This window comes from Rhinoderma darwinii, chromosome 2 (assembly GCF_050947455.1).
Source record: "Rhinoderma darwinii isolate aRhiDar2 chromosome 2, aRhiDar2.hap1, whole genome shotgun sequence".
Classification (NCBI taxonomy): Eukaryota; Metazoa; Chordata; class Amphibia; order Anura; family Rhinodermatidae; genus Rhinoderma; species Rhinoderma darwinii.
The window spans coordinates 49,294,473-49,310,620 of NC_134688.1; the positions used below are offsets into that span (position 1 = coordinate 49,294,473).

At 38.4% G+C, this 16,148-nt stretch overlaps 1 protein-coding gene across 2 annotated transcripts in view; it reads left to right on the forward strand.

Moving 5' to 3' along the window:
- Nucleotides 1–15,209, forward strand: part of SACS (sacsin molecular chaperone) — a 77,547-nt gene extending 62,338 nt beyond the window's left edge. For both annotated transcript variants that reach the window (XM_075851625.1, XM_075851626.1), the window contains one exon: nt 1,592–15,209. In XM_075851625.1, the coding sequence (XP_075707740.1) occupies nt 1,592–13,137 (11,546 nt within the window). In that variant the 3' untranslated portion in view covers nt 13,138–15,209. The remainder of the gene's footprint in view (nt 1–1,591) is intronic.
- The last annotated feature ends 939 nt before the right edge of the window (nt 15,210–16,148 follow it).

The following is a 16,148-nucleotide window of genomic DNA, read 5'->3' on the forward strand; positions in this document are numbered from 1 at the left end:
TTCAGGGCTTAGGAGAAAGAGTCATTTTCTCCCTGGTAAGTTTTTTTTCGTTTTACCAATTTGGGATTCTTTAATTTGTTGAGAAAAGCTATTTTTTCTCCTCATACTGTATATGCCAGGTCTTTGAAAGGTCTTGAGCTGCAATACGAGAAATAATTCCTTGGCAAGAGTAGTGCTATTTATGTAAAAAAAAAAAAAAGCTGACCCTTTTTTCTAATCCTGCACACCCCCTTTAATATATATTGTTTGACATTTGAGTCTCTTTAAAGAGGCTCTGTCACCAGATTCTCAAATCCCTATCTCCTATTGCATGTGATCGGCGCTGCAATGTAGATAACAGTAACGTTTTGTTTTTTTAAACTTTCATTTTTGGCCAAGTTATGACCTATTTTATATATATGCAAATGAGGTTTGAAATGGACAACTGGGCGTTTTTTTTTCGTTATGTCCAACTTGGCGTGTATTGTGTTTTTAACTTGGCGTGTTTACGTGTATGACGCTGACCAATCAGTGACCAGTCAGCGTCATACACTCATCACCATTGATTTACACAGCAGCGATGTGCAGCCACATACACAGAGATTAACATTAATCAAGTGTCCTGATAATGAATACACATGAAATCCAGCCTGGACGTCATGTGTATTCAGAATCCTGACACTTCTGACTCTTTTCTGTGAGATTTCCAGCAAGTGAAACGAAATCTCGTTTACCTCCGTAATCTCGCGAGATTTTGTTTCCCTTGCTAGAAATCTCAAAGAAAAGATTCAGATGTGTCAGGATTCTGAGTACACATGACGTCCAGGCTGGGTTTCATGTGTATTAATTATCAGGACACTTGATTAACGTTAATCTCTGTGTATGTGGCTGCACATCGCTGCTGTGTAAATCAATGGAGATGTATGATGCTGACTGGTCACTGATTGGTCAGCGTCATACACAGTTAAAAACACAATACACGCCCAGTTGGACATAACGAAAAAAAAAAACGCCCAGTTGTCCATTTCAAACCTCATTTGCATAAATATAAAATAGGTCATAACTTGGCAAATGAACGTTTAAAAAAAATAAAAAATGTTACTGTTATCTACATTGCAGCGCCGATCACATGCAATAGGAGATAGGGATTTGATAATCTGGTGACAGAGCCTCTTTAACCTCGCCCTTTCTTCTGACATATTTAGAAATAGTCTAACTAGGCGTAAAACTGTAGTAACTGTGGCAAAAAAAGCAGTAAATTTGCCAGACACACATTTTTACATTATTTTTTCTGGCACATAAGAAATGCCCCTCAATCCTTCTGGTTTGCATCACTTTCTATAAGCCATTTGTGGGCATAATGGAAATAGACACAACTATCTTTATATACAGATATTTCTAAATGATGCATGCATTAGCATCTGTATGTGGGAATGTATAATATTTATTTTGTTGTTACTAGTAAAACAATTCCAAAATGTTTGAAGTATTTCTCGTATTATAACTTATTAATACATTTTCATATAACTTTTTCTATGGTTTTCGTACAATCAAAAAGTTAAGAATTAATGTTATAGAGGCCTTACTTTTCTATTTCTTTATCCCTCCACAGGTAGACCCTGTACCCAGCTTCAACTCTTGAATCCTGAGCGCTTTATACGGCTTACTAAAGATATCATGAATACAACGTGGCCAACTAGAGACTTGGTTGTAAAATGGCTTCCAGGCAAAGACAAAAAACATCCTCCTATTTCATGGCTTAAAATGGTTTGGAAACTATTGTACATACATTTTTCTGAAGATCTCATGTGTCTTGATGATATGCCACTTATTCCTACAAAACTTCTAGAAGAGGAAGAAGAAACCATCCTGGAACTCGTTCGTCTGAGGATACCTTCTCCTGTTATTTATGATGATGTATCTGACACACAACTCCCGGAACATTTGCCTGAAATAATTAAAAATCTTGGCGGAATTGTCCTCACATGTTTAGATACAGCCATACAGCATCCTCTACTTAAAAAATATGTCTATCCCCCTACACCGAGTGCTCTGCTACAAATAATGGACAGGATGTCTCTTCAAAAGCTGTCAAGCCAGATTGCCTCATTGACCCCAGTTCACAAAGACGCCATGCGAAGGTTTCTTGCTAGTTTAACAGATATAAATGAAAAAGAGAAGAAAATCATACAAGAGTTGATGGTTTTTAAAAGGATAGAACAGACTTCAGAACAAAAGAATTCTTATGTTTTCTTAAGGGGGTGTAAAGTACTTCATCACAATGCTAGGCTTCCCAAAACACGTCTTTCCTTCCCTATAATTGACAGCAGTGATGAGGAGACTATTCGACTTACGAAAATGCTAAAAGTAGAACAGCTGAAAAGCACAGACTGCTTGAAAATTATATTGCAAGACGTAGACAAGGGTTTTTATTCAGCTGAAGAAAGGACCAATGTTATGCTCTGGATTCTTGAAAATTTTACCTTCTTAAAGAACGAAAACCATGCAGTAATTAACTGGTTGTCAAGTCTGAAGTTCATACCTATTCACAAAGACAGACTCGTTTCAGCCAATGAACTTTTTGATCCTGAGGTAGATGTCCTCCAGAGCCTGTTTTGCGCTGAAGAACAGCTGTATTTTCCACCTGCTATATTTACATCTTCAGATGTATTACACTCTCTAAGACAAATTGGTCTAAAAAATGATTCTCATATTTCAGAAAAAGACATTGTTCAGATAGCTAAGAAAATCGAAGCATTACATGGCGGATCAGGGAAAAATGATGAGGTTGTTATCAAAAAGGCAAAAACCTTACTGACTATTTTAAAAAGAAATTATAAGCTTGTGCAGTCACCAGAGGGAAAAGCCGTATTAAAAAAGATCAAATGGATACCCTCCATCAAAGAACGGCCACCAAATTATCCTAATTCCTTGGTTTGGATTGGAGACCAGTTTAAATTGTATTCTCCCGGAGAAATGTGCAATATATCTTGTACTGTTCTAGTGGGCTCTTCTGTTCCATTGGTGGAAAATATGCATGACAATATTGAAAAAGTCCTTGGCATTTCGAAGGAGCCTAGCATTGAATCTGTGTTGAAACATCTAAAAGTTGTAGTGGACTGGTATAATTCCAAAACAATTACTGATGAAGACTATTATCAATTTCAGCACATTCTGTTGGAGATATATGGTTTCATGCAGGAATGTCTTGATAAAGGCAAAGAACTCTACAAAGCGCTGTCTTTTCCGTGGGTCTGGACAGGCAAAACTTTTTGTTCTCCAAAGCAAGCAATAATAACATCAGCCTACAGCCTTGACCTTCAGCCCTTTTTGCACAACATACCAAATACCATGGTGAAATTTCACAAGTTGTTCAAGTTTTGTGGTTCAATTGAGCAGCTAACACCTGGACAAATCTTTGATGTTGTTAACATAATATATGAACGTAGCAAAAAACCTATGAATGAAGAGGATAACAAGCAGAACATCAACATAATGCTGAACATTGTAAGATGGATGTATAGTCATCAGATTGCAGTGAGTCTAGATTCACTATTGCCTGTGCATTATAACAAAGATCCTTCAAAACTGGTAATGAGACCCATTCATGAATGCTGTTACTGTGACATCAAAGTTGATGACTTGAATGATCTCCTTGAAGACTCTGTTGAACCGATAATATTAGTACATGAAGATATACCAATGAAGACCGCAGAATGGCTGAAAGTACCATGTTTAAGTACACGGCTTATTAACCCAGAAAATATGGGGTTTGAACAGTCAGGCCAAAGAGAACCACTTACTGTGAGAATCAAAAACATTTTGGAAGAATATCCTTCTGTGTCTGACATCTTCAAGGAGCTTCTTCAAAATGCTGATGATGCATCAGCAACTGAGTGTAATTTCATGATCGATATGAGACGAAATATGGATATAAGGGAAAATCTTCTAGACCCGGGAATGGCAGCATGTCATGGACCTGCTTTGTGGTCTTACAATAATTCTGAGTTTACAGATAAAGATTTTTTAAACATTACAAGACTTGGAGAATCCTTAAAAAGAAGCGAGGTTGACAAAGTCGGAAAATTTGGTCTAGGATTTAACTCTGTATACCATGTCACAGACATTCCCATTATAATGAGTAGAGAATTTATGATCATGTTTGATCCAAATATTAATCACATTAGCAAACATATCAGAGACAAATCTAACCCAGGAATCAAAATAAACTGGAGCAAACAGCAGAAAAGACTTCGCAAGTTTCCAAATCAGTTCAAGCCATTTCTAGGTGTTTTCAATTGTCATTTACCACTTGCGGTAGAGGCTCCATATTGCTACCAAGGTACTCTATTCCGACTATCCTTCAGAACGCAACAGGAAGCCAAAATGAGTGAGATTAGCAACTCCTGCTACAACACTGCAGATATTTACACACTTGTAGATGAATTTAGCTTGTGTGGCTATAGACTCATTCTTTTTACTCAAAATGTAAACTCCATGGTCTTGAAATACCTAAAGCCTGAAGAATCCGACCCAGCATTCGCTCAAGACACAGTTACTATTAAAAAATCCATGCGTTCTTCAAAGGTTTTAGCTAACCAAACAAGGCTGCTGACCGAGGCTGCCAAAGTGATGAGTAACTGTAATTCTACCAAGAAATATCCAACTGAAATGCCCAAATCATCATGCATCTTACAGATTGCGGTCCAAGAATTTCACCATGTTTTCAGGCGAATAGTTGATCTTCATTCTCCATTATTCCGAGGTCCTGAAGATGAACCAGCAAACATATTTGAGATGGCCAAGTCTGGACAGACAAAGAGAATGACAGAGGAACTACCACAAAAAACTATGGACTCAACAACATGGCTTATATGTTCTTGTATGGATATAGGTGAAGCTTTAAAATTTGCTTTAAGTGATAGTGGCAAGAGACTTGGACTAGTGCCTTGTGGTGGTGTGGCAGTGATGCTTTCTGAAAGTCAAGATGGAAAGTGGACAGTGAAACCATTTTCTGGTAATGTTGGAGAAGTTTTTTGCTATCTACCTCTCCGCATAAAAACTGGACTTCCACTGCATATAAATGGTTGCTTTGCTGTGACTTCAAACCGGAAAGAAATTTGGAAAACAGATACAAAGGGAAGGTGGAATACAGTGTTCATGAGACATGTCATTGTTCGTTCCTATTTAGAGGCACTTTGCACCTTAAGGGACATGTCGATCAGTGGAGAACTGATGAACTACATCTACTATTCTACATGGCCAGACCCTGACTATGTCCACGATGACTTTTCGGTCATTTGCCAAGGGTTATATGAGGATATTGCCAAAGGAAAGGGCAAGGACCGCATGAAAGTATTTTCTGATGGAACGTCCTGGGTTTCAATGAAAAATGTAAGATTTCTGGATGACTCTTTACTTAAGAGACCAGACATTGGACCAGCTGCTTTTCAGATTTTCATGAAGTATTTGAAGAAGACGGGTTCAAAAAACCTTTGTGCTGTAGAACTACCCTCATGGGTTAAATTAGGGTTTGAGGAAGCAGGATGTACAGACGTGCTAATTGAGAATACATTTTCAGAAAGACAATTTTTTTCAGAAGTATTTTTTCCACATATAGCAGAAATTCAGGCTGAATTACGAGATCCATTGATGCTTTTTGTTTTGAATGAAAGAATACAGGCATTTAGTGAAATTCTCCAAGTTACACCATGTATTCCATGCTCTAGTGAGGACCACTCACTGGTTGTTCCTTCAAGGCTAATCCATCCTGAAGGTAGAGTAGCCAAACTGTATGACAACAATGATGGTAGATTTCCCCATGGAACCTGCCAGAATTACTTGAACCCAGTAGTGTTGGTAAAACTGGTGCAACTTGGCATGATGAAGGATGACATTTTATGGGAGGATTTAATTGAACGCATTGACTCCATTATACTGATTAATAAAGCTGATCACACTGCAGCTTGCTTGAGGAGCAATATTATTTTAAGTTTGATTGATGAGAAACTTAAGTTCAGAGACCCCAAGTCTAAGGAATTTTGCAAGAAGTGCCAAACTTCTAAATTTTTGCCCTTTCTTACCAAGCCAGCAGGTTTCTCCCTTCATTGGAAAGGAAGTGACTTTAAAACTGAGGAAATGTTTGCAGCTACAGAACTATACACAGTTGAGCATCAAGACACAGTTTGTCTCTTAAAACCAATTCTTAATGAAAACTCTCATTCTTTTAAGGGGTGTGGACCCATATCATTGGCAGTTAAAGAATACTTAGGTTTACTCAAGAAGCCTTCTCCTGAATTAGTAATAGACCAGTTAAAAGAAATTGCAAAATACACTGATGGAAACACCTTATACCAGGATAATATTACGAATGCCTGCTATAAATTTCTCAATGAAGCCATACTCTTGAACGAGGCTACAAAGACTATGGTGGTTACAGAACTGAAGGCTTTTCCTTTTATATTTATTGAGGGCATCTATGTTACTTCAGAAAAAGTTTCCTTCCACCTGAACTTTGAAGCAGCCCCTTACCTTTATCAGATGCCTAACAAATACAAAAATAATTTTCGTGAATTGTTTGAAAGTGTTGGTGTAAAACATGCTTTCACAGTAGAAGATTTTGCATCAGTGCTTGGAATGATCAAAGGTGCAAATAAAAATAGAAAGATATCAGAGAATGATTTCCAACTTTGTAGACGCATTATAAGTGAAGGAATATGGGGGCTCATCCGAGAAAAAAGTCAAGAATTTTGTGAGACAAATTTTGGTCAAATTCTTCTACCAGATGCCAACCTCCATCTACTTCCAGCTAAGTCACTATGTTACAATGACTGTCCATGGATTAAAGTGAAAGACACTGCTGTGAAGTATTGCCATTCGGATATTCCAAGGGAGGTAGCTGTAAAGCTTGGGTCAATACCAAAAAGACACAAAGCTCTAGAAAGGTATGCATCTAACATTTGCTTTACTTCACTTGGAACTGAATTTGGACAGAAGGAAAAGCTTACTAGCAGAATCAAAAGCATCCTCAATGCTTATCCTTCAGAAAAAGAGATGTTGAAGGAGCTTCTTCAAAATGCTGATGACGCAAAAGCCACTGAAATATGTTTTGTGTTTGATCCAAGAAGCCATCCATCTGACAGAATATTTGATGAGAAGTGGACACCTCTACAAGGTCCTGCACTGTGTGTATACAACAATCAGCCATTCACAAATGATGATGTAAGAGGAATTCAGAACTTGGGGAGAGGAACGAAGGAAGGCAATCCTTGTAAAACTGGTCAGTACGGAATAGGCTTTAACTCCGTTTACCACATTACTGATTGTCCTTCTTTCATCTCATCCAATGACATTATTTGCATTTTTGACCCTCATGCTCAATATGCTCCAGGGGCAACATCAATTAGTCCTGGACGCATGTTTCGAGATTTGGATACCGACTTTAAAACACAATTTTCAGATGTTCTAAATCTATATTTAGGAAACCACTTTAGCCTTTCCAGTGCAACAATGTTTCGTTTTCCAATCCGGAACTCTGAAATGGCAAAAAGTTCTGAGATTTCCTCAGTCCCTTGCTCCGACAGGATGGTACAGAACCTTCTAGACAAGTTGCGTACAGATGGAGCGGAACTCCTTATGTTTTTGAATCATATGGAAAAGATTTCTATCTGTGAAATAGAGAAGACAACAGGTGCTCTTAAAGTATTATACTCTGTTCGAGGCAAAATCACAGACGGGGACCGGCTAAAACGCAAACAGTTCCATTCATCTGTAATTGACAGTGTAACAAAGAAAAAACAATTGAAAGATATACCAGTCCAACAGATTACTTACACAATGGACATTGAAGACACTGAAGGAAACCTCACAACATGGTTAATTTGTAATCGTTCTGGCTTCTCTAATATGGCTAAAGTTTCAAAAAGTGTGATCTCTGCTCACAAAAATAAAGACATCACATTGTTTCCTCGAGGCGGAGTTGCTGCTTGCATTACTCACAATTACAAGAAACCTTACAGAGCATTCTGCTTTTTGCCTCTTTCTCTCGAAACGGGACTTCCCTTTCATGTAAATGGCCATTTTGCTTTGGATTCGGCAAGGCGTAATTTGTGGCGGGATGACGATGGGGTAGGAGTGAGAAGTGACTGGAATAACAGCTTGATGACTGCCTTAGTGGCTATAGCTTATGTGGAGCTATTGGTGCAGCTAAAGAAACGAAATTTTCCTGGAACTGATCCCACAATCTCCATTTTACACAATATGCCAATCCATGCTGTGAAGGACACTTTGAAAAAGTTTTTGTCTTTTTTTCCCGTAAACAGACTTGATTTACAACCAGATTGGTATTGCCTTGTGAAGGCTGTTTATGCTTGCATTTATGAAGATTCAAAGCGTCTTTTGCCTGTAGTACGAGCCCCAAATGTTGACGGCTCTGACATGCAGTCAGCAGTCATTATTACATGGGTAAATATGTCAGCTGTGAATTCTGGGAAGCCATATTTTGACAATTTGTTACAAGATGAACTACATCACATGAAAAATATGGAATACAATATAACCACTCGCAAGACAGTCGCTGAAAATGTTTACAGACTCAAACATCTTCTCTTAGAAATCGGGTTTAACTTGGTTTACTACTGTGACGAGACTGCAAATCTTTACCACTGTCTAGTTGATGCAGGCATCCCAGTTACTTATGCAACTCCTTTAGATGTCCGTCTTTTCCTGATGACTTTCTCTTCCCCTGACACAAGCTGCCATATTGGAAAACTACCTTGCCGTCTACAGCAGACAAACCTGAAACTATTTCACAGTTTGAAGCTTCTTGTGGATTATTGCTTAAAAGACGCAGAAGAAAATGAAATACAAATTGAAGGTTTGCCACTTTTAATAACTCTGGACAATGTATTGCAAGTTTTTGACGCAAAGCAACCAAAATTTCTAACCACGTACCATGAATTAATTCCGCCTCGAAAAGATCTGTTTATGAACACACTGTTTCTAAGGTACAACAACATTTTACTTTCAAGCAAAGTTGCAAAGGTTTTTGATATCAACAGTTTTGCTGATCTGCTGTCGTCCGTTCTTACCAGAGAGTATAAAACAAAAGTTTTTGTCCCATGGAAAGATAACTTTGCTAGTGAATCATGGCTTAAAAGTGCTTGGCATTTCATCAGCGAGACAGTTAATGTTAAAGATGACCAATCTGATGCCACTACATTCGAGACAGTTGTTGAGACCTTAAAAGACTGGGCTCTGTTACCAGGAATAAAGTTCACTGTGTCTCCTGGCCAGTTAATCATTCCAGACGGTGACGTGTTACTACCATTAAGCCTCATGCATATCGCAATCTTTCCGAATGCACAGAGTGATAAAGTGTTTCATACATTGATGAAGACTGGTTGTATTCAACTGGCACTGAACAAAATTTGCTCAAAAGACAACATATTACTCCCCTTGTTGGCAGGACATACAGCAAATATAGATAACCCAATGAGCATTCTCCGGGCTATACAGCACATGATTCAGACATCAACGTTCAGAACTGAAAAAATAGCTGAAAATGACTTTGATGCACTTTTGATGTATTTCAACTGCAACTTAAACCACCTGACATCAGAAGATGCTACTAACATTTTGAAGTCGCTTCCATGTTTCAGGTCTGTCAGTGGTCGTTATATTACTCTGTCTAAATATGTGACGTGTTATGTCCTCACAAAGAGCATACCAGCAGCAGAAGTGGAAAAATGGTCTCACTCCTCATCCTATGCTTTTCTTGAAGAGAAAATGCATTTGAAAGAATTGTACACCGCCTTAGGATGCGTCCCGGTTGACGATCTAGAGATCTATTCAAAACACCTTTTGCCAAAATTTGAAAACCTCTCCTATCAAGCTAAATTGGAGCATTTGATTTACTTAAAAAATTGCTTATTCAACCTTGAAGAGAGTTCTGCTCTAAAAGAACAACTGTTTGCAAAACTAGAAGACTTGCCCTTTATTCACGATGCCAGTGGACGACTTAAACCTGCAAAGAACTTCTACGACCGGACTGTCAAAGTTTTTGAAGTCATGCTGTTGGAAAAACTGTTCATACCCTTAGAGTTCTTTAAAAGACTGGAACAAATTACAAAGCCAAAAAATCAATCTGCTTTCTTTCTCTCGTGGATCAAATTTCTCCGTAATATAGGCCTAAAGCATGTTATTTCCCAACTCCAGTTGTTGCAGTTTGCAAAAGAGATCAGTATGCGAGCTAATGCCGAGGGCTGGACAAAGGAAGTGCTTCAAAATACAGTAGATGTCATTATTTACCATGTTTTCCAAGAAAGAACAGATTTGTTTTCTGGAAACTTCTTAAAGGAATTGTCTATGGTACCATTTTTATGTCCCGAACGAGCACCTGCAGAACTTATTCGCTTTCATCCTCAGTACCAAGAGGTAAACGGTACCCTCCCTCTGATCAGATTTAATGGAGCACAAGTCAATCCAAAGTTCAAGCAGACAGATGTAATGCAGCTGCTGTGGACATCTTGCCCAATTCTTCCGGAAAAAGCTACCCCTTTAACCATAAAAGAACAGGACGGAAGTACACTTGATCCACAAGAGCAACTTGAGCAGGTGTTAATAATGCTTAATGTAAATTTGGATCCTTCACTTGACAAAGTAATAAATAATTGTCGAAATATATGCAACATTACTACTGTAGATGATGAAATTGTGAAGACGAGAGCAAAGGTTCTGAGGAGTGTCTATGAATTCCTTAGCACAGAAAAAAAAGAATTCAAGTTCCAGCTCAGAGGAGTTGCTTTTGTGATGGTTGAAGACGGGTGGAAACTTTTGAAGCCAGAAGAAGTTGTTATCAATCTGGAATTTGAATCCGATTTTAAACCCTATCTCTACAAACTACCTCTGGAGTTAGGAACTTTTCACCAGCTATATAAGAACTTAGGCACAGAAGATGTAGTTTCAACAAAGCAGTATGTTGAAGTTCTTAGTCGTATTTTCAAGAATTCTGAAGGAAAACAGCTGGATCCTAATGAAATGCGCACTGTAAAGAGAGTGGTTTCTGGCCTGCTGAAAAGTCTCCAAAATGATTCTGCTAAAGTACGTAATGACTTAGAAAATATTCGAGACCTTGCACTTTACCTTCCAAGTCAAGATGGAAGATTGGTAAAGTCCAGCATTTTAGTGTTTGATGATGCACCCCATTATAAAAGCAGAATTCAGGGAAACATTGGTGTTCAGATGCTTGTCGATCTTAGCCAGTGCTACATGGGAAAGGATCATGGCTTTCACACAAGAATCATAATGCTTCTTCCTCAAAAGTTAAGACCACGACTTCTTAGTAGTATACTTGAGGAACAGTTGGATGAAGAAACGCCCAAATCGTGCCAGTTTGGTACACTATGTTCTTTGCAAGGCAGACTTCAGTTATTATTGTCTTCTGAGCAGTTCATCACTGGACTTATAAGAATTATGAAACATGAAAATGACAATGCATTTTTAGCAAACGAGGAGAAAGCCATAAAACTTTGCAAAGCCTTACGAGAAGGCTTGAAGGTATCCTGCTTTGAAAAGCTACAAACAACTTTACGAGTCAAGGGCTTTAACCCAATCCCTCACAGTAGGAGTGAAACTCTGGCATTTTTGAAGCGATATGGACATGCGGTGATATTACTTTACATACAGCACTCTGACAGCAAAGATATCAATTTCCTTTTGGCTTTAGCAATGACCTTGAAGTCTGCAACAGACAATCTCATATCCGACACATCATATTTGATTGCTATGTTGGGTTGCAATGACATCTACAGGATCAATGAGAAGCTGGATAGTCTAGGGGTTAAATATGATTCATCAATTGAGCAATCAAAACTTGAACTTCCAATGCCTGGTACCCCAATACCAGCAGAAATTCACTATACGCTGCTCATGGATCCCACCAATGTTTTTTATCCAGGTGAATATGTTGGATATCTGGTGGATGCTGAAGGTGGAGATTCATTTGGCTCATACCAACCAACATACACGTATGCAATCATTGTGCAAGAAGTAGAAAAAGTTGATGAAAACTCAGGTTCTCTGGGGAAGTTCTATCAGATAGACATTGGTTATAGTGAATATAAAATAGTTAGCTCACTTGATTTGTACAAGTTTTCTAGGCCAGAGGAGAGTGTTCAGAACAAAGACAGTGCTCCATCAACACCAACAAGTCCAACAGAATTTCCCCCTCCTGGCCCGAGGACAGCACCTTCATTTCCGAACAAGGAAAGTAACAAAACAAGCTCTACCAAACATCCGTCACCTAAAAAGATCAAATTGAATGCTTTACCAGAGATACTAAAAGAAGTTACTGCTGTGATTGAGCAGGCCTGGAAGCTGGCCGAATCAGAAAGAAAGAAGATCATAAGAAGACTGTATTTAAAGTGGCACCCAGATAAAAATGCAGAAAATCTTGATATAGCAACTGAAGTTTTTAAACATCTGCAAAATGAAATCAACCGACTAGAGAAGCAAGCATTTGTAGATGTCAATGTTGAACGGACAGCAAGAAGAACCTATACCACCCCATCAACTAGGTTTCAATCTGAAAAGTCCTCCTTCCAAAGGTTTTATTCTTCTTGGAATCAAGAGGCAACAAGTCATAAATCTGAAAGACAACAATACAGAGAAAAGTTTGCTGCCCACACAGGGTCATATGATTCAAAACGTTTCTTTGTACCACCAACATTCAAGTCCGTTGGTAACCCTGTTGAAGCTCGTAGGTGGCTTAGGCAAGCAAGGGCTAACTTCTCAGCTGCCAGAAATGACCTGCATAAGAATGCAAATGAGTGGGTGTGCTTTAAATGCTATCTTTCTACCAAATTAGCATTGATTGCAGCGGATTATGCTGTGAGAGGAAAATCGGACAAAGATGTGAAACCAACTGCTCTTGCACAAAAAATTGAAGAATATGGTCAACAACTAGAAGGTCTCACTAAAGATGTCCAAACCTTGGAGGCTTATGGTGTGGATAGCCTAAAGACTCGTTATCCCGATATGCTTCCTTTCCCACAAATTCCAAATGACCGATTTACTTCAGATGTTGCCATGAGGGTAATGGAATGCACTGCTTGTATAATTATAAAACTTGAAAATTTTATACAAAATAAGATTATTTAAAGTTTAGAACATATTCTTTTAAATTTGCAAATAGATTTGACCTAATTTTAAAGCTGCACAGGACAGGCACTCCTTTCTCTAAATTCAAAAGCAGGAAGGAAGTTCACTCTGAAGGTGGAAAAAAATTTAAATCATCAGAAAATTTCAATGAACTAAAAATACATATTTTTTGAAGATTCTTGCTGCTAATTTATCTAGGATCATATAGCATATGGAACCTCTTTAGGCTCTGAGAAGGTACTTTAGTCAATGAAATCTCAAATTTAAAAAAGTTTTATTAGATGTACGGACTTTTCCTTAATTTTTTTGCTTTCTGAAATTTAGCACTCATATCACTAATCTGGGCTGTAGTTGGGCCTGGTTTGTATGTATTTAAAGCTGACAGTACACATAAGAGTATGACGAAACCCCCCCCCCCCAGATTTTGTCAGAATTGGCCGAAAATCTTGTGAATGGGGGCCTCCTGACTCCCCCACAATGGCAGGTGTTGGTGAAAAGAGGGATCGGGTATGTTGAATTTCAACATGCCCGATCCTTTGTTCCCGTAAAAGGTAAGCCCCTCTTTCCGTTAAAAAATACCTTTCATATTCGGCATGAAGTTGGGAGAAATAACTGATGTCTGACAGCTATCTGATGTGTATTGCCATCTTTAGTCTGTGTCTTCTTTGTTTCTATTCCCCCACCTCATAGACGTATTCTCACATAAAGTACTCAGTCCAAGTCAAGATGAGCGCTCTAACTTCTTGGAATTTGCTGCTGTAAAAATTCTAATGTCTTGAATGTCTATACATCCCGCCTCAAAACATGTTGCGCACAGAAATGTAGGATATGAAGAATTTAAAGAGGTTTTCTGGCTTAGAAAACCCATTTTCAAATACCCTACTAGGGAATTAGTTCAGGACCCTTATCTACTATCCATAGTGGAGGGCAGCTACAATGAGTGTCTCTAGAGGAGCACCAGCCCGTCAGTCTATTAAACAGCGAATTGATTTAAAGGAGAACCATGTAATACTTTATTTCTCCTGCGGTGGTGCTGCAGTGATATTGAGCACTTGTTGCCTGGTCGCTGCACAAATTACAGCTGATCGCTGGGTGACCCAGCATCAGTACACTCTGTGATCATCCTGTTGTTGGGGGAAACGTTCAAATATAAAAAGTGATTGCCCAAGCAGACAACGCCTTTAATAAATGGGTGCTCTGTCCCTAATTCTTTGCTCCTATAAAAGGTTCTAAATTCGATGTTCATCATACATTTCACTAGAAGAACCTTTATAATGTGTATATACCTAGAAAATAGAAAATAAGTAGTAAAAATTTTTCTTTTTTTTAGCAAGGGCTTTATTTGCTGAATGTTAAGAAGAGACCTCTCCGAGCTTTAATGCAAATGTGTAATGTGAATAGAACTAAATTTTTGTATATACTGTACAAATGAATGTCTATTGTGCATAGCCATAATGAGCACTTTATATAACCAAAGCTGAGCAGCACATTAGACAATCCATACATATAAATTCTCATTGCTCAGTTACTTGGCCTCCAGTATTGCCATGATTCATCTATGTTCCCTCCTGCAGCCCTTTGTGTTTGAATAACTTTTCTTAATCATAATGTACGACTATAATCAGCTGGATCTGGTTGTGATATTATTGCCCATAAGAACAAAGTACAGTTTTCTTACTCCTTGCTATTTTAATGTCTATAGCTACTGCTTTGTATTTGTCTTTTTATACTGTGAAAAGTTGATTTTCATTGTATTTTTTTTTTAAATTCATGTAATATTTAACTGGAAAACATGTTAATAGTGATCGGAAATGTGCACTGAATTTGGCTTTGTTCTCTTGTCCTGTGTCCTACAGATGCTGGAGCCTTAATAATGATTTTGACTACGTTTTTTGTTTTCAGAACAAATGTATAAAGCCTGTAGATGTGTATAACTTATACTTGTCCCATCGCATTGGATATTGCATCAAAAATCTGAATATTAATTCCTCCAAGTTTTTTTTTATACAATCCTTACATTGCTTAGTTTCATCCATATTGGTCATTTCTAATAAAAACAATGGTCAAACTTAGTTGATTTGCATTTTTCAGAGCTATCTATCTATCTATCTATCTATCTATCTATCTATCTATCTATCTATCTATCTATCTATCTATCTATCTATCTATCTATCTATCTATCTTGTATCTTTCTATTTATAGCGCTGGAATCGTGAGGACACTGGGAATAAGGGAAGCGAATACGTGTTTTTTTAAAAAGAGGTCCTCTTCAAGAGATGGGGGATGTCCGTTTTTTTTTTTTTTAAATTGACCAGTTATGCAAATGCAAAGGGGTTGTACCAGATTAAAAAATTATCAGCTATCTGCACGACAGGTGAACATTTTCGGGGCCAGCGGTGGGGTCCCCAGCGTTCAGAAAATTTTCACCTATCCGGTGAACAGGTCATAATTTTTGATTATGGGAATACTCATTTAAAGCTTAAAGAGGCTCTGTCACCAGATTTTGCAACCCCTATCTGCTATTGCAGCAGATAGGCGCTGCAATGGAGATTACAGTAACGTTTTTATTTTTAAAAAACGAGCATTTTTGGCCAAGTTATGACCATTTTTGGAGTTATGCAAATGAGGCTTGCAAAAGTCCAAGTGGGTGTGTTTAAAAGTAAAAGTCCAAGTGGGCGTGTATTATGTGCGTACATCGGGGCGTTTTTACAACTTTTACTAGCTGGGCGTTCTGACGAGAAGTATCATCCACTTCTCTTCAGAACGCCCAGCTTCTGCCAGATCACGCTGTGACGTCACTCACAGGTCCTGCATCGTGTCAGACGAGCGAGGACACATCGGCACCAGAGGCTACATTTGATTCTGCAGCAGCATCGGCGTTAGCAGGTAAGTCGATGTAGCTACTTACCTACAAACGCTGATGCTGCTGCAGAATCAACTGTAGCCTCTGGTGCCGATGTGTCCTCGCTCGTCTGACACGATGCAGGACCTGTGAGTGACGTCACAGCGTG